General features: G+C 40.3%; 1 protein-coding gene across 3 annotated transcripts in view; it reads right to left on the bottom strand.

Moving 5' to 3' along the window:
- megf6b (multiple EGF-like-domains 6b) overlaps positions 1–20,216 on the bottom strand; it is a 62,595-nt gene that overhangs the window by 40,945 nt on the left and 1,434 nt on the right. Inside the window, exons 1-4 of one of the 3 annotated variants that reach the window (XM_044176047.1) lie at positions 18,671–19,323; positions 17,001–17,135; positions 16,022–16,131; positions 8,322–8,426 (exon numbers count right to left, since the gene is read on the bottom strand). In XM_044176047.1, coding sequence (XP_044031982.1) covers positions 8,322–8,426; positions 16,022–16,131; positions 17,001–17,135; positions 18,671–18,765 — 445 coding nt within the window. In that variant the 5' untranslated portion in view covers positions 18,766–19,323. Of the gene's footprint in view, positions 1–8,321; positions 8,427–16,021; positions 16,132–17,000; positions 17,136–17,267; positions 17,418–18,670; positions 19,324–20,216 lie in introns of those variants that run through there. The other 2 variants (XM_044176064.1, XM_044176058.1) reach the window with 2 other exon arrangements.

Genomic DNA, 20,216 nt, shown 5'->3' with positions numbered 1-20,216 from the left:
ACAAAAAGGTGAACCAGAAGATTTCTCAACGTCTAGCAGAGTTGGAGACAAACACACAGCCCGAAAATGCAGGGATAAAATTAAAAGGATGAAACAAGTTTATAGAAAAGTGAAGGATCACAATGTGCAGAGCGGAGCTAACTGAAAAACTACAAGTGGCTCAAGGCGCTAGATGCCATCTCAGGCCACCACTCAGCTTGTGCCGGACTCAGCAGGGACTTGGATTCTCGGTTAGCATATAAACTTGTATCTCATCTTCACATAATTTTACATTGTTGTGTGTTCAACAACCGCTAACTTCACTCTTCAACCAACCAGCACATTTAAATAACGCAGTCTGTCCTGTTTTTGCCGTATTAGTGTTGTATACCCAAAATGTCACAGTTTGTAAAACACAGTGGAAATGCAAGGAGAAGCTAGTACCAAAGCCTCACAAGCTACCTAAAAGTTAAGGTTAAGGGAAGCCTCAGATTACGGGTTGTTCAGTATGTAACATTTAGGAGGAGCTATTGGCAGAAATGGAATATAATATATATAAGTATGTTTTCATTAGTGTATAATCACCTGGAAATAAGAATCGTTGTGTTTTCATTACCTCAGAATAAGCCATTTTTATCTACAGAGGGAGCGGGTCCCCTTCCACGGAGGTCGCCATGTTGCACCGCCATGTTTCTACAGTAACACAGAACAGACAAACCAATCACTGCCTCTAGATAGAGGCGCTGCTATTCATCACGATGGGATCACATACTAATTCAATGCTGAGGCAAGGAAACTGTCAGGACCATGGCATGCATGTGTGTTTCATTTTGGGGCACTTACACGCTAAAGTGCTCAGCTAGCTCAGTGTGGAGGTTTCTCAAATGTTTTTCTTGATCCAAGTAAAAACCATTCAATGGGACTCGTAGTTCAGGGATTTCTCTCATTACATTCCTCAGTAGTCCCGAACATGAAGGAAGCAGATACACTATATATTTAGCCAGAGAAAAATCAAAGAGTGTTTCCTCCTGTCACCACTGTCAGGTAAATCAGCTTAACTAAGCACACAGTTATACTAATAATACAATAAATACTATTGATCTTCCACTTTGCAAGGCTAAAAAAAGATAAGCAAACACCACACCATTGCCTTGTATTCAAATATGAAACCACTGTCAGTGTTAACTTGGATTTGACATCTGGGAGGCATGAAACCCAAAAATCTTTGGTCACATTTGGCCTTAATGTGCTACAGTGGTTACCATGACTAAGAAGGAATAAATCTTGCATGCATGACAGACATGTAAAATGAAAAAACCCATTTGTGAGTAGTAGGATATGCAGATTTATCAAAATTCAACAAACATGGAGCAGTTAGAGAACTCCCCGCATGGCCTGCTTTAAGGTAATTCACTGTCTACATGTATGTGTGTGAGGTGAGTGGAGGGGTGACAAAAGGCACGTTACAACAGGCCACTGGACTGTTAGTCTGAGGAAAGACCACTATTGAACTTTAAGTAATTGCAGAGTAGGACAGCTATTAGAGGAGGAACAGAGGTACTGCAAAGAGCAACATCTGAAATCACCCTTGCTGACTACAGCTATACACGCAAACTCATACCTGTCTTAAGAAAAACTGAAGCACACACTTTCCAGACACTTGAAACTTTCTGAAAATCTGTTCAACTCAACGAAGAAAGACAGTGAGAGACAGACAGAAGCAGCAAGAAAATGTGAAATCAGATGTGAGAGTTCTTGTATGAAGATCAGATTACCTGTTAAAATATAAACCACTAGTTTAAGAGTTAAGTACCCACTGTCTCAATTTGAATGCTCTCCCCACATCTCTTTGACCTGACATGATACCAATACAAAGGATCCATGACATTTTGATTATACGTTAATTATTTTTCTACAGCTATCTTTCTCTCTTACATTGAATTCTTGACCAGGCGACCCTGGTTCAAGTATGTATACTTCAAAGGTTCTGTGCAACTCGACAAGTGCCCATTAACGAGACAATGAATTCCCACAATAGCTCCAGGGTTGCTGTCCTGACCTTGTAACCATGCTAACAAGCATGCAACTTTACAGTGCTGTTCTAAAAAAGAACCAGCATAACCAGAATACTGAAAAACATCTTCACCACAGGAAATTAGGTTTGGTCTCCTACCTTCATTTAAATTGTTGTTCATATAACTGCAGAAATACCAAAGTGCACAAATACTGTGTTGACAAGTGAAAAATAAATGGACTTATTAACAAAGCATCAGCTATGAGCTAAATGTACTTAAATTATCAAAAGTAAATATACTCATTATGCAAAACAGCCCCTTACAGGATGTTTTATTATTATCTTATTGCTAAAGTTTAAGCAGCATTTTAATGTTGTAGTTGGCCAAGGTCGAGATAACTACTTTATGTACTGTTGGATAGTTAATCTTTAACAATGCAATATATTTTATAAGTTGTTCATGTGATTTGTAAGTGAAAACTTTATCTGAACAATAACCAGTAACTACAGTTGTCAAATCAATTTTAGGGAGTAAAAAGAACCATATTTTGCTGTCAAATTAAGTAGGGTAGAAGTATTAAGTAGCATGAACAGGTAATAGTGAGAGTAGAAGTACCACAAAATTGTACTTAAGTACAGTACTTGAGTAAATTTACTTTCCACCACTCATTATGTAACTCATGACTCGTGACTCATGTGATCTGACATCACGGAACTTGTAAATCAAAGGTTTAGAAAAGTTATGAGAAATACCTTCAGACATGTCAGCATCTTTCATGAGGTGTTTGTTCAGATGGGATCTTAGTGTTCAGTTGCCTCTGTGCCATTTCTCAGCCCCTCGGCCACTAGACTGTAGAGGACTCATGTCATGCACCGACAAGCTCCACAGAAATAAGTGACCTCATTATTTAGAGCTTCTGTCAACTGTTTATACGCCTAACTAAAACTCTGAAGACATATTCACTACTTGGGTGTTAATCTTTCTATTATAGGAAGAAAATAATCTCTGCCCTTAACGATGGTGGGGTCGGGTCTATAAGAACTTGCATGTCCTATTGATGCCACAAACAGTAAAATTTCACAGTAAAAGAGAATCTGTTTTGTTTAAATTGTTCATTTGCTGTGATTTGTTGTTTTACAAAGGAAAAAAAGGTATTGTTTTTAGTTGGGGTTTTTTGGGGGGGGTAAATGAAAATTGAATAACCATTTAACTTTAAAATTTTTTATGAAAGTTTCTAAAAGAAAAATAAAAAAGATAAAAAAAGACATATAGCCCACGTCATCTGTGCTTCAGCAGTGGCACCTCTCTAATAAAATATCTATTTTCCAATAAAATATCAATAGCACTTATTGCTTGATATTAGCTGCACAAATTGCTATAAAATCAGACTAAGACGCTTTATCTGACTCAACCATAATCTTGGTGGATGAATGTAAGTAACTTTACAGATGGTACAATATACTAACATTTGCACTGACTAAAAGCTTCAAAGACAACATGGCTGTGGCTGAGAAAGCATGCCTGGGAGCCTGCTTTGAAGCATTACAGAATAATGATAATGATGATAGCCATCAGTAGACGGTCTGTCTTGAGTGATGTCTAAAACAAGCTGGTCCTCATGCCATTGCAATGACCCCAAACCCAGCCAAGATGTGAGGTTATGGTTGAGAAATCATTCGCAAAGAACAAATAAATGAGACGCAATTACTGTAACAGAGAAAGAGTTCTTTCAGTAAAACAGTTCACAGTTTGGGATCAACAAACAAAAGCCTAATAAACGCATGTTAAACCTGTGGGAAAGGAACAAATACAGTATTTTCGTATATCAGATTACTTCTTTTTGGAAAATTGTTCCCTCTGCTTTCAAGGATTTAACTTTTATATCACAGACTCCTCATATTTGTTTCAAATAACTCTCATAAAGATATTACACAATACATAGTTTTATAGTTTTTATAGTGTTTATAGTGTATCATATCGTTTTCTAGTACTTTCTCCTGTGTGCACTGACGTAAAGACGAGCTACTGTAACAAAGAGTTTCCCTACGGGGATCAATAAGGTATTTCTGATTCTGATTCTGATTCTGACATCAGTTGTATGTATTTGATATGACTTTCATTTACCTTTCACCTCAGAACAGGACACGAGAGGTAGCTTTAAATGATATTTCAAGATTCTTGAACTAAAACGGTAAAGTTTCATGTTACAAGAAGTGTCTGACTGCCTTTCTGTTCGTCTGTCTGTCTGTGGCTGAGCCCAGATGTCAGCTGGTATGAAGACATCTGCCCTGCCAGAGGTCTAAAAGCCTTGGAAGCTGTTGTTCCCAGAGGATACCACTTGTCTACTGATGACAGGCTGGATACTGAGTACATCAGGCACCAAGTGACTAAATCCCACTGGATGTAGACATGACAGAGAGTTTTAAAGGACTTCAGAGCAAAAGCATATGCACAACTTCCTACGCACAGGTATCAGGCTACAGAAAAGGGTTGCCAGTTCTGTAATAGGTTTATTATATTCATGGGTAATTAAATTATAACTTATTACTTAGATTTTTTTCTTTATTGAGCAGCATAACCTTAAAGCCCCTGAAAACTTGGTTTCAGGTCTTAAATATTTCTCTGCAACATTAAATATTTATGACTAAATAAGCAACAATCAAAATAAAAGTTCAGAAATAAATATCCCTTGTTGCTATTTATTAAGTGTTTAACAATGTGGAAACTCAGCTCATCTACTTCATCAGGACAATTTGATCAGGTTTTATTGACAGTGGTCTAACAACAACTCCACAACCATCATTACGATTTGATTCAAATGTTGCTAAATCCTGATTGGTGCATGTAAGTACATGACATCACCGTTTTCTAACCGAGCACCACCAACTTCGATCCAGTGAGAAGAGTACAGATAAAACACAAAATACAGAAAATCTCTTTTGTAAAATAACCTTTTTGTGTGAAAATGTTGCATTCATGTGGGACTCCTTCACTCAGAAGAATTAGGTGACTGAAAAAATGGGTTTCAGGGCTTTAAAATACTTAATGTTGAATAATTAACAACACCAAAATGTTACAACTTATCCTGAGAAGTATCCATTAGTCATGTCAAATTATACAACCTAGAAACAATCTATCCTACAGTATGATAGTATCATGGTTTGGAAAGTATGAAGCTGAGGCAATAAATCCCATTTATGTGAATGGGTCACCTCATTCACATAAATGGGATTTATTATTTTAACATAACAGTAATTATCGTCTATACGTCACTCAGACACAATGCTACTAAAAAGCAAAGAAAAGCAAAACAGATGACAGCTTCAGACAACTAGAGAGCAGGGAACTAATTGGCCCCTTTAAACGACATAAACACACACACACAATTGCTATACACAAACACGGACGAACCACATCAAAAGGGGATATCACCACATGCAACTGCGAAGGAATGCTTACACTGCTGAGAACCATCTAAAGTGATTAAATGATGAGTGAAGTGCAGCTCCACGCATTCATCCTCAGCCACATCCTCCACTGCAGCTTCAGCTTTTATGTAAACATGACGAGAGAGAAACGAGCAGTGACTGACAGCTGTGTGAAGCATGTGGACCGCAGCAGTGACTAATTTATCACAGCAGCTTGTGTGAGCAGCGTGCTCTTGTCTACACAACAAGGTTATTTATCCAGGGCACAGGAATGTGATAAGTTACAACAAAATGATTTGTGCCTGACCACCTAAGAGTGTTCTCCATAATGGCTGACCTATATATCAGAGAACAGAGTCATTCACCAGAAATGATGTTATTACTCTTTCTCCAATTAGCCACTTTGTACTCAGCCTGCAGCTATCCCCTTTGCCCTCAGGACTCTTGACTCTGAAGTGACCTGTATTTGGCACAAGCAGGACCTCAAAAACGGGACAGATGTGAGTGTATTCCTGCCTGTGTTGATGTCTGCACTGATATCAGTGCAGTATAGATATATATAGTACAGTGTGTGTGTCTCATAATACATTTGTTCTCAATACTACAAGTGTTTCCAGTGTTTTGATCCTTCAAGACTGCTTCCCTTCGTGCACCTTGCAATAAGGTACAGTTGTGCCAGAACCCCTACAGTTCTTCTGGTACTGGGAACACAACAGAATACCCAAGTGTCAGACAAAGATTTTATCGTCCAGTATTTATGTTTTATTTGATATTTTAAAATGAGAATATAAATAAAAGCATTAAAATGTGGCAACAGGATGACAGAGCTGTATATTTTCTAAAGCCAAAAGTGCAGAGAAGAGATGTGTTTTCATTTGATTACATTTAATTATATATTTTGGAAGTGATAAAAATGGGTTTTCTTCCAATACATTTTTGACGTTTAAATGTTCTGGTATCTCGTATATCTTAGGAACACAGAAACTACACCAATGAATGAAATCATACAGCACAGATATTTTTTTCTTTCCTCTTTTCTTTTTCCCATACTGATGTGATAATATTTTGACAGTTTCCTGATAAACTGAGCATCCATACCAACAGCTTTGACATTTCCTCTTGTGCCCTGTCTGTCTTGTGTCACTTAACAGACATATAATAGCACATGTCTGTCTATTTCACAAATACATCTTTCATCTACTGCTGATGGGCGGAGGAGTTTGAAAGACTCATTATTATCATAATAGAAGAATCTATTGCACCAACTGCAATAAAAGAGTGTATACTTATTCTAGTGAAGAGACCTCAGATTGATGTTACAAAATTATCCTTCCAGAAAGACGTTTGGGTTTACTAGATGTGTCAGGATTTTCAGGTTAGGGTTCAACCTCTGTCTTATTTTTCAGTACTTAGGTTTAGGAGATTATCAGGATCTTTATTAATTCTTCACATTGTTTTTTATGGTGAGGAGTGAAGGATGAGGGGCATTGTACAACACTGTGTGCACTGGCCTTCGCTTCACCTCTCTATATCACAATACATCCTTATGTGTCAGGGAAATATGCCACTCCACTGCAGTACTGTTCTGTACTGTCAAAGCTGTGATCAAAGTGAATTATGAGCTGCTACTGTAAAGATCATGGAGGACAGGCGTCTTATTGTACATAACACACATACTGTACATGTCATCCAGACATATATCATCTTCTATTAAGAACAGAGCATTAAAACCCAATGAGATTGTTCCTGGGTGTTTATACAGAGTCTATATGCAATCAGGACCAGCTTGAAAAAGGCAACCAATGGTCTTAAGCAGCACCTCAATGGGCATGTGTGTTCATGGATCCTCTGTCGTTATGATTAAGTCCTTCATTCAAGCATGAAGTAATCAGAAGTACGCCAGGTCAGCTTAGCTACTATAGAGAGCTCTGATCATATAGATGGGCTGTCAGTGCTGCATTTCCCAAGGCTTGATCATAAGTCCTATAATAGCCAATGAGGAAGTTAATGTATAGTATGGTAAAATGTGTCACGAAGCTACATCTGTTGCACCAGAGAACTCCTGAGAAAATCATGTGTGGATAAAGAAGTTAGTAATTTAGACATGAACCTGGAGATCCTGGATGCTGGCCAGAGAGTGTAAAGTCAGGTCAGACCAGTGTAACAAAAGGAGACCATGATTTTCAGTTGTCCCCGCAGTTTGAACTTGACTTATGTAATAAAGTCTGTAGTGTCTAGGAGGGCCTAATTTGAGGGAGAGATGGATCATTCTGGTAAAAAGTTGACACTAAGAGGAATTTCCTGTCGTGTGGTGTTATCAGAAAAACAACAGAATCCTCCACTGTTTTACTTCAACAGCTCAAATTCAACAATGGAGTTGCTGATAAAATACTTGGGCTGCTGGTAAAGAAGCCAACTGCTGATGCGAGGAGATTCTCATTCACTCGTAGAGAAAGGCGATCACTCAAACAGATTTCAGTGGGGAGGCTTGGAGAGTTGACCAAAAAGGATCAGAATTGTAGGCTCCAGCAAAGAGCCAAAAAGGTGTTTTTAATCAGATGGCAAGCTGCTATAAGTTTCAATCAGTCTGTGAAGAGTTTTCATGATTCCTGCTTTTACTGTAGCTATTTTTCAAACTACTACTACTGCATCCACTGACAATGATGGAAAATGGACATGGGTTGCTGAGAATAGCTTCATTGCAACTGTGCAGTGAGACAACTTGCGTGCAACCACATCGTTCTCTTAATAAAAACAAAAGATAGAACATTTTATTCTTACACTCTAATAACGTGGAGTGGCAGATTAAGAAGGGGAAAAAACAAAGAAATGGAGCAGAAATAAATACGAAAAGAAGAGATCCTGAATATGAAACACAGGCAGTATTGTTTCTACTCACCATACTGGCAGCTGGGTCCACTGAACCCTGCAGGACAGTCACAAAGCTGGGTGGATCGCTCCCGACACTGGCCCCCATTGAAGCACACGCCGTAGCTACACACCGCTGCACGAGTACATATGGACAGACAGGGTCATAGAAAAAGAGAAAGACAGAAAAAATATATAGTAAGTGGAGCAGAGACACCTGGCTGATTTCAACATCTGCAGTTTCAAACACTGACCTCTTTCTATCAAACCCTTATCATCATCGGCCTGTTAACTCCTGACTGAAGGGGAACCTTGATTCCCCTCCATTCACACTAACCAATGTAAGAGGAATCCACCACTTGGCTCTCTTTGAACATAGAAACAGGCTTTTGGCCAAGTGAAAGAAATGTCTAAACTTCATTTTCACAGAATGAGAGTGTTGAACATGAGTGGCAGCAACATCTTGTCTTATCTTGACTTTCAAAGGGAAAGTGCCCTCCTCCCTGCAGTTTGAGAATCTTACCTGATAATGACCTTGCTTGATTAACTGAACTTTAACTGAAATCATTGTAACAAACAGCAATCATACAGATGTTGCATGGATGAGTCATGGGATAAAATCAGAGAGCCACAGGGGGAGCGTGGCTCATCCATCTCTTGGAGCCAGCGGCCCTGTATCCTTAAATCCCTTCAAACTCCTCTCACTCGTTAAGACGTGAAATTCAAAGAATCCAGGACGCCTCAACAGTGAGAGCTACTAGGTAGCTCAGAACATGTGAATCCACCTCAGAGGTGCACCATCACATTCCATACACTCACACAACACTCACATTAATCATGGCACTCCTCCTGTGTGTGCACATACAGTACGTATGTCTCCCGGGCTGTATGCTTATCTGATCTGTGTCGAGGCTAATATGCCTGTGAAGTAAGACACAGCTGTTTAAGCCAGGTCTGTAGTTTGTACTCTCCTGAGCAGAGTACAGTGCTTAGTGATGACAGGTCCAGAGGATTGATGTCTGCCATTGCTCTGCCCAACTTGCAACATGTGGACACTGAAAAAAAACATGGTCCAGCTAATCACAACAGGATTTTAGATGCCAATCCTTCCCCCAGATGATTGTGAAAAAACCCTCTGGAAGCCAGTTTAACTGTGCATCTTCTGCCAGATATGCATTTCTCTGCCCATCTAATCCAACCAGAGGCGGCGTGACCAATCATCACACCAGGCGCTGTCGGTTCTGATGCCATTTATTGGCCATATATGGTCATAGTGATAGTTTCAATGTGTCCAGGACTGATTTCTGCTTGCCCCCAATCTACTGATTTGAACTTTATCTGATCCCTGCTCTTATTGTTTTTCTTGCTTTTATCACATGAAACTATTATTGTATCTGTATCGTGTATATAGTACCAGCACTTTTAATGCTTTCAATTGTCGTATTGTGTTTTCTGTATTTCTGTTTTTATGCTACAATTTCCTCTTGTATTACAATTAAGGTCTCAACTGAACCCGCTGTTACTATGCTGAAGCAATTAGCAAGAAAATCATTCCAAACATTTGTTGGTTGTAGCTTCTCATATCTTAATATTTGCTTTTCTTGCTTTGCCTTCTGAAGAAAAAGAAATCTAATTGAAGACATCATCTTGGATTCTGCGAAATTGTGATGGCCATTTTTTCAGTAAGGTTAGACACTGTATCTAAATGTATCTAGGTACAATTAAAAGTACAACTGATCAGCTGAGGAAAGGAAAAGATGCTTAAAGGTGTGAAAGTATAAGCTGACATATCTACAGTGTGGCTTCAACTGTATCATGACAGCGATGGGGAATTACATAACATTCCCAGACATAAAGAAGTGGTCTCTGATAATCACAGATGAGCCACAGTAATTTCATCCATGTCTCTCAGCCTAAACATCCGCCTGTCATCTGGCCCCATCCTCAGACACCTGCTCAACAGTTGGACCATCCAGGGAGTCTACAACACACACACACTATACTGTACACACACACACACACACACAAACACAGCCTAAAACAGACATCTTGACTGTCTCTTTTTTTTTTGTTACTGTTGTCTAGCTTCACTAAACTGATGCACATTTTCAAATACATCTATGTTCTTCTGCTCAAAACCTAATAGACCAAAATCCTATTTGTGAAGCCAATGAAATCCTACTCCAACAGGAAGACCATCTCACCACTGCTTATCTGCTCATGATGACTTCCAGTTCCTCAAGACCGTGTGACTACAGAAGCTATGATACACTGTAGTAGTTCAACATACAGTTACATAGTTATCCCCACTTCTGTGATTACCTAATGTGAGGAAATTTTGATGTGGTGAAAGCTACAGATGACAGACGAGCAGAAAAAAAGCATTACTCAGTGGTCAGGTTTAATTGCTCAAATAGATCCAAATTCTTCAGTACAATTACAGTATATTACCACCAGCTGGGAGAGATCAAATTAATGAGACATTCTTAAATTGTGGTAAAAATGCTTTAAATTAACTAAATTACCAGCAACAAAGTAAAAGGTCAGATGTCTCTCAGTCACTTCAGGGTAGCATGGCTAAGCGACAACAAGGGGAATGTACATTCCCCCTTCTGAGATGTGAGACATACAGGATTGTTGGCAGCTAACCAGGGCATTTTTGGGCCGCCCCCTTCCTGAGCCCCTTACGTTGCTTAATCTTCCCTGAAATAATTCCTTAATGTGGCATGCAGCGTGGCATAAAACTCATTCTCATCTGTCGCTGTGAATGCCTCCACTCTATTACAAAGACACCTTCTCTGAGAGGATTAGCAGATACCAAAAAAGTAGAGAGAGAAAGAGCAGGGGTCAGCGACTCGCGCCAAAAAAATGAAAACCAACGAGCAGGTGTCACCCTTACAGCTTCTGAAGGGGATGACCACATCAGCACAGAGGCAGCCCTGTGTTTGTTTAGGCTCCGTCGTTCTGTTTAACCCCCAGAGTGTGACCCAGAGGGAGACCACATTTAGGGCAATTCACAGACACAAAGGCCTGCGCTCAGGGCTCCGTTTGGTGCCATAATTGATAAGCGCGGAGCAGAGTACTGTATTTTGAGGCAACAAATCATGTTTTGCTATGCAGAGGAATGTGTCATCTCAAAAGAGTTTGTGTGAAAACCAGGGCCTGCTATGTCAGATGACCTCTGACAGCTCAGAAAGACTTTAAATACCATTTGAACTAGACACTAGGCCAGTTTCACAAAGCAGGCACAATAATGCTTAGCAAAAAATGTCTTAGTATGCAAGACCCAGCAAATAAAATATCTGGGATATTTGTTGCACCGAACATCATACTGTAGGTCTATCTTATACAGATTCCTGTGAGAGAAATATTTTCATTCTTATTTCCAAATATGTGGATGAGAATATTGACATTTAAATCACACTGCATTGTACATTTCCTCTCTTTTCCTCACTTGAATGCAACAGAGATGTGGATTAGACATGATAATGGCATACATGTCACTCAGATCAAACAGGAAACATACAGTATATGTAGTGCCATATAGTGGTAGTATACTCCATGCAAAATGGGCACAAGCCAGTTGAACATATTGTGTGTTTTCTGCAGCCTCCTTCATTGTCCACCCACCCAACAGTGTCATAGGACTGAACACCATTTTAATGTGTACCTGCTGTAAGTACTTTATTACCATTTCTAACCTTACACCTAAACTTAACCATCTCCGACTTAACCAGCATAAAAATGTGATTCTGGTGATGTCTGTCTAAAACTGCATTTGCTCGTCATGCCTGCAGCTTGATGATATTGCCTTTATCTGGCATGGACGCCATTAAAAGGAACAGGAAGAGGCATTTTCTTCTAGCAAAATAATTCAGCAGCAGTTCAATAGCATTTGAGAACACTAATTTGAAAAACAAGCATCCGTTTATACCTTGACCAAGCTGGCTAGCCCGACTTATTTCCGCATAGCCACATTCACCATCCCGCAACACACCCACATCTGCACCTGGACAGCAATGTCATGTGATGCTCTAGGTCTACTTCTTGTCTGAAGACTTTGAGAGCCGTGTTTGCTTACCAGACTCATACTAGATTAAGTGTAATTCTACAATCTGCTCCCATTAGAAGTTCTTCCAGTTAGCACGGACAGCAACTAACAGACGTCAAGTTTAATATTTGAGAGTAGTCCCACAAACTTGTGGCTGCTTCAATTTATGTATTATGAGTATTGTGCTGACCTTAATACCTCTGCTACTCGTTACTCATTAGATCAAAAGGAATACGTCAGTGTAACCAGAGGCAGTATTTTGATGGACCAAACAATCTAAATTACACCACTGTTTTGGCGTACAAGGCACCATGTTATGTCTCAGTTGGTTGATTTCTGTCTGTTTCTCTGTGTCTGGGTCTGTGTCTATTTGTGTTCAGCTATGTACGATGCGGTCCCCATGACCGCTGACATAGTTGTTGCTGTGTCACACACACACACACACACAGACCACCCATGGATAGACAGAGGACCATTTCCTCTTTTCTGGCTACTGGGCCTATTTCACATGTAGCTACCTTCGCCAGCCTGCTCTCACCACAAAAGGGGGCCAGTTCCTATTCAGCAGTTAACGAGGACGACAAACTGGAGGAGCCATTGTCCCTGCTCCTCAGCCCCTGTAACAAAGCTTATTGTTGCCGTCAACATAACTGCTCGCTTCCACTCCCAACTTACCCCGTCCATCCTCACCCGGCCCGTGGCTATTTGCTGTGGTAAAAGGTTTAACTCAGTGATTGAGTGGTCCTTCCAAACTTTTAAGTGGAGGAAGTCGCCATCACAAAGTCAAGAGCTCTTCACCTTCAGGAGAACCAGATAGTCATCGAGCCAATTGGAGTCTTTACAAAACACACAAAAGTCATGCGTGTTTTCAAAAACTACATTCTACCTCCACAAGTCACCTGGCTGACTTTTTGTGGAAGTCATTAGTAAAAACTGTAGAAACTTTAAATAGATGTAGCTCTAAGCTCTGAAATACACATACATAACTATTTTCATAATTGATTAATCATTGAAGTCATTTTTAAGCAAAAATGTCAACAATTCTCCAGCTTCTACAATGTAAGGATTTGCTGCATTTCTCTGTTTTATATCACTGTAAACTGAATATCTTTGGGTTTTAGACTGCTGGCCGAACAAAACTAGACATCACCTTGGACTCTGGAAAACTGTGATGGGCATTTTTCACACTTTTATAGACTAAATGATTAATCAAGAAAGTAATTTGCAAAGTAAATGATAATGAAATTAACATTACAGCCCTAATTTCTGCACAAGAACATACCTACATGTTGAAAGAACTGCCAGGGTGTCAGTCTGACTCTCCACTTTGTGCATTCTTTGCGCAGTAATGCTGGAAAACATCAGAACTTGGAAACAAAAACTTAAAATCTCAGATATTTGCAAACCGCTCAAGAACTCTAAATCGATGGTATTGTGTCAATGGAAAACTCATAAACCTTCATAATTAGATGATAGTAGCCTGAAACACAAAGATACGGAAAACAAGAGGGAGGGGGTCAAAATTGTGGAAAAAAATGTGAAAATAACCAGACGTTTGCTGTGCTGTGGTATATTCTTTTTCCAAATATGTGACTAATTATGCTAGGCAAAGAATGCTGGAGAGCACAACAATGGAGGCAATTCACGGCAAGACTGCGAGAGGATGTCAACATCTGTACAATGAGTGGATATAGAGGCAGAGAAGAAACACAGGTGAACTAAAGGAAGGACAAACTACTCAACTTGCAACCACTTCCCAGTCACTGTGTGTGTTGTATCTACAACATGGTTAGACCCTTAATTCCGCTCAACTACCTCACAATGACCACAAATCATTAACCTAATTACCTTACACTGACATTTTATTAGGGAACACACAGAGAGATAGAGAGAGAAAGAGGGACAACACAAGAGAGAGAGAAACCTCAGAAGTGCCAGACACTAAATCACTATCTCAACACAAAGCATTCCCCATCTTCCAAATCTTCCCTTCTTTTGGGGGATTTCAGAGGATTTGCTAAAGCTGTACATTTTGCAAAGCAGATCTTTTCTTTTGGATGTCGGAGGTGCTGTTGAAAACAGCCCCACAGATTGCATTGTGCTGACTGAGGTACAGTACAGATCGTGCATAGCAAAGTGCGCAGGAGTTGGAAGAGGGAGGATTGTGGTGTGAGCTTCCTTTTATCCTGGTTCAATGGCTCAGAGAAAAGGGTGATTAGTTTGTCCCATCTCAAAGCGCTGCGACGTCTTTGGTTACAGAGATAAAAGCCCTGCCTCACGTCAAAGAGAGCAGCCATTGTCACACGAAAAGAGAAACAAAACCCCCCGTCTAGTGAGGGGAAACACTGGGCAGTCCTGAGGAATGTCTCTTTAAGACATTTCTTTATGAGTGTTTTAAAACAAACCAGACTCATTGAAGAGCAGACAGCGTAATGCTTTCTTGTATAATTTAATACTGTAACCTTTTTCCTGGAAACAAAGAGCTCTTTGAAGAGAGCATAGATGCCATAATAAGACACCGATGACAGGCACATCCAGAAGATCTTGTCCTGCTCCCCCATCCCAGCCACTTCCCATCAGAGGGCTATCTATAGAGAATATTGTGCCTTTACTGGGGGCGTTAAGCACACAGGTCAGTTCCAGGTAGGGCAGTGTTGTCAGTCTACCGGACAGGCAACAAACTGTTTACAGGAAGGCTTTGCCAAAAGGTCTGTCCATGGTATGCAGCCTACGCGATCTGGATCACTGGCTGTAAAATCCCATCAAAGGAGGCTTCTTGGTCTCAGCGGTGTGAAGCTAAGCTTAGCCACAAGGAGATGAGCTGCTGGCAGCCCCTGCGTGACCAACAGAACTACTTTTCCATACATGGAGCCGTGGATTGGAATTATAGAGGGAACATTCATTTGTTTTCTTTGTTCTTTTGGTGCATATCAGCAGGTGGTCTCTCCACCATGAGCTGATGGGTATTGTTTTGTGAGCCTTGACTGTGATTGGTTGGGTTAAACACTGGATGGGCTTGTCATATCCATAATGCAATCCTCTGACCTGCACTGCCATGTCACACCTCTAAATGAGAAGAGTGGCATGACTATATGGATGAGAGCCAAGATTTAAACATGGGACCACAGTTAGACAGGGAATGTGGACATTTGGAGCTTTAATGTACACTTTAAAAGTACATATCCAGACAGGCTATCTATCATGAACTACAGGAGCGCTACAGAGTCATAACCTCACCCAGATCATAATTGTTTTTGCTGAGTGTAGAACAAGATACCACAATGCATACATTTGAGAGCAAATGTCAACACTTTTTTTCCCCACCATCCACATCTAAAGCCGGTGGGACTGTTGTAACAACACAAGTACTGTGGACACGGCACTGACTGATAACATCTGCTGAAGAGTCTGGATGGGCAAAGCACCTCTTGACCCTTTTGACCTTTTCCTGAAAATCTTTCATTCAGAGGTCTGTGCCAAGGGTGAGGTGATGTTTGAAGCACCCTTCCTCCTGCTGAGTCAGGAAAAGACTTATTGCCTTTTAGTAAACATACCTACCCACATACTGGTATTCTGTTTTAAACAAAAATGTCAAAATGTCATAATGAATAAAAAACCTGATAAATGTGATTTTTTAAGGCATAGAAAGTAGAAAAATCTGGATATTTGAGGATACTTACGATACAGACAACCTGCTCCTCCGTTAAGTTGAGACCATCCAGGGCAACACTTGTACACAGTCTGATAATCCTGCCTGTACACTTGTCTGTATGCAGTGTAGTACGCTGTCCTGTTAACATGACAAACATTAAGTTAAAAACTTTACTTTTAAGTGGCAGTTATAAACAAATCTAAAAACTAATAATACAAGAACTAACAACATACACACACACGCTTTTTAGTGTTCCTTTGAGTAACATGCTGTATAATGTTCAGCAAACATTTTCCCAGACTTTGAAGGCACTGTTTTAAAGTGTGAGACTGGCAGACTCTACTTCAGAGAACGGTGCCTGTCCCTGTACTTTGGGACCACTCTCCTTGCTCCACAGTCATTACGCATTGTGGAAACACGTTTTGTTTACAGCGAGTAATTGTGGTCTTGGCCACCTTCAAAGCAGCCTTTGACTTTGTGACGCGGTAAACAACGAGGAGAAAGAGAGCATGAGCAGCACAGTGAGAAACTCCTGAAACTGAACTAAAGACAGGCTAAAATGTTAGCATCAGGACACTTCTTCAAAGGAATGTTGGCTGCGGAGACGCCTGTGTGTCTTAAATAACTGGTAACCAAGATGAAGTGGGGCTACACCTTGCACTTAACTGCATGAGAGGCTCAAAGCAGTGATTACAGAACGAGAGCGAGAGAGATGAAGAGGTAAGAGGAAAGAGGAGATCAGGGACCTAGAGCTCATCCTGTTTGATACTGTTTGGAAGTGGAGTTAAATGAAGGATCGTGCCCTCTCTGATAAATTCTTTTGGTCACATGACTCATGGAGACAACATAAAACCATTAATTAATGCTTTGCCCTAGCCAGAGCTTAATCAGCAAAGCACGACATCCCCTGCAAATGAAGATGGGAGTGTTTGTATAAGAACAGAGCCAGAGGTTTTGACTTCAGACAGGGAAGAGGAGACAGACTACAAACGAGGTGTATTACTCACCTCCTCTCGTATCCCATGCACCATGACTGCCCCACACAGCCTTGCTTCCACACTTTAACCATGCGTGTGAAGGCCTGCACACATGGCTGCCTCTGGGCGACCAGCGTCACCTCCCTCTCCACACACACATTGGGCCTGGAACGAAAACAGTGGTAAAAATACTTAAGCTGTCAAAATGTTCTGCAGTGCTTTTACAGATGTACAGATGGCAGGGAGGCAATCTATGAGCAGTATAAGAAATGTTGCAGCAAAGATAGATGGACAAACCTTGCAAAAGGCAGCTTCTAGTTGTCAACGACGTAATGCCTCTGAGGGCAATAGGCTACCTGTGCTGAGGTGTAAGGCTGATTTTTAAAGACTTAAGGGGAATTCCTCATACAGAACGCTGCGCTGCAATGCACAAGATACTACCTGTAGTTCAACCTAAACTCAGAATTCATCTGTTACCTGAAAGTCTTTTTAGATGGTGGGATGAACATGAAAGTGGCAAGAATTTTCTGTTATATTTTATATCTTCCACTCCAAAATGTAAAAGGCAAAAGAAAAAGAAAAATCATAACCAGACGAGATCAAACTGTTTTAGATGTGAGCCAGGTTTACTGGGAAACAAAAGCATATGATGCACAATCTCTGTAATGGGTTACCACTTCACTTCACAACATTTTCAAAATAAATGAACAAAACTGAAACATGCTACAGTTTTCCACTTCCAATTCATATAACATTTATAGTGCTTTCACTGGACATACAGTAGAGCAAACATGTTTTCACATGTATGTATGAGACTGAATGTCAGCAGAAACAGGAGGCACTTAACATTTTCACCCCTCAGGTAAAATACAGTAAGCCTTCAACTGCGATGTTTTGTCCTTCTTACACAAAGTCTGTCTGGGTTAACAGGCAGTGCTGCCACTGATGTCTTCACACCATTGGCTGCAGTGCACAAAGAAAAGTGCAACGTGATCTATGAAAAATTTACTTCTTTGGTAACTCTCCAAGGACAGACAGGAAGGCTCGGCATATGGAGATCAGCAGGAATCTTAAGACAACATCCAGCTGCTCTTCTCATAAACAATAGTAATCACTATCACCTCCAGCTGTACACATAATTGCATATAAAAGACCTTATTGTTAGTGGCAGGTAACAACAGAGAATCTTCTCTCACATAATTCAAGCTCCTTATTTATTATTTGGCGGGGGGAGGGGGAGTGGGTGGTGTTAAAATACCTGTTATAATTGTCTGTCTCTTCACTTTGAGGGGCTTAAAACAAATAGCCTCTGACAGTTAGGAATGCAGTACGGACCATCCACATGGAGCTAATATATAATCATATAAATTACAGTGATACTGCTTGGAAGACAATAATAAGAGCACACAGTAAAATTAATCTTCCATCATCTACAAAATAGATCTGTCATCCAGCTGCTGTTCTCTGAAACAAGAGCAAAAAACTTCACAAGCCTCTGTTTTCTGCCTCTGACTGAGTCTTTGACACAATGTTCTGCTTGTGCAGGTGAACCAGCAGTTTTCTCATGCTCAAAAACTTCAAAAGGAAATGTGAGGCTGTAAAAACATCATACGGAAATCATCCCTAAAGAATCTGTGTGCTAAGAAAATACAAGTTAAATAGCCTATAAACAACAAAACATAGGATAAATGGTTACTCACATATATGGTTGGAGATTGTTGGTGATGCCATAACGCAGTGCATGAGTCTCTTTAATAATAAATATTAAGAAAAAAGAAAAAATAACTCTATTCATGTTTCTTCTTCTTCTTTTAGGATTAGAGTTTCAAAAAAAAAAGTGCATTAGCCTACTCGCAAACTCGTTTATGAGTATAACAACATTTTTTTTTAAATTACCTAATAAAAACCCAAATTAAAAAGCCAGAGCGGTCAACGGGGAGAAACTTAAAAGGCGCGTAAAGGATGTTCCGCGTGGAAATGATCAACACTTTGCAAAAATGTCCTAGCCATCACATGCGGTGTATTTTCTCTCTCTCTCTCTCTCTCTCAGCTGGTGTGTGACACTGACTGAAAACTCCCGCTCACCTACGCTTCCTCACTGCAGATGTTGGACTGACGGGCATAAACGTGTGGAGGCTGAGCGCTTTCTGCCTCCCTCCATTGACTTGGTAATGATGGCAGGGGTTTGGGGGGTAGAAATGGTGCCATTTATTATTCAAAGCTTCAGTAGCTTCTGAATCAGACACACGAGACACCCTGCAGTCGGCAAAGTGCACTCACAAAGCAGAAAGGTTTCCTCGGGTCCAGATTTATTTAGCAGCTGTACACGTCACATCAAACTTTTCTCTTCTGACAAAAACTACAATTAAAATGGTGTTTCCATTGAGACTTATATAGGCTATGTGCTAATTAAGGCGTTGTATTGTATGCTGATATTTACATAGACACATTGTATATGCCGATATGTAATCCTTCCAGCAATATGAGGTTTATTTAATTCCAAGAGCGCGTATTGATGAAAACAAAGCTCGAGGAGATGGGAAATAAGCGCACACGGAGAGTAATATCTAGGAAAAATCTCAGACATAAAGTATTTCTGATTCTGAAAACTGAGTGATATGACCCGTGGAGTAACAGAGGATGTTTGGGAGGGGAGGTCACTCTGCAGGGCAAACAGCTGATGGTGCGGTCAAAGGATCAGCCGCCAGGACTGACTACTACTGCTCTCCAAACAAAGATTTCATTGCACACATGTGTGTTCATGACCCTAAAGAGTCCCGGGTCAACGCTGTCCGTGCAACCTCCAAGGGTACCAGCTTTAAAGCATGGTGTTTTAATTAGATCAGGGCCTCTCGGACATGTCGGAGCTCATCGGAGATATGCGTTGCCAAAGTGGGGACAGAGAACAAGACAGGAGCAACAACAAAAGTGAGTCTTATGATAATCAAATTAATTTGTTTATGTTTTGTTCTGGGCCCAAAAACACATACCCATGGTCGGATTAACCTGGTTGGAAACCCCTAGGCAAAAATCTGCTGTTGGGCCCGTATATTCATCCCCCCACCTTCTGTGCATTGTGTATGTTGTCTCCAAGTACCCATCAAGTACCATGTACATAGCAGACTACACACATGGTAGCTTCATTATATGCCCAGAGAACAACCAGTACTATAAAAATTAGCTTTATAGCATATGATCCCTTTAACAAATAATATAAAACAAATAAATACAATGCTGAAATAATCT

Source organism: Siniperca chuatsi, linkage group LG2 (genome assembly GCF_020085105.1).
Source record: "Siniperca chuatsi isolate FFG_IHB_CAS linkage group LG2, ASM2008510v1, whole genome shotgun sequence".
Lineage (NCBI taxonomy): Eukaryota > Metazoa > Chordata > Actinopteri > Centrarchiformes > Sinipercidae > Siniperca > Siniperca chuatsi.
This window is presented reverse-complemented; position numbering and strand designations above follow the sequence as displayed.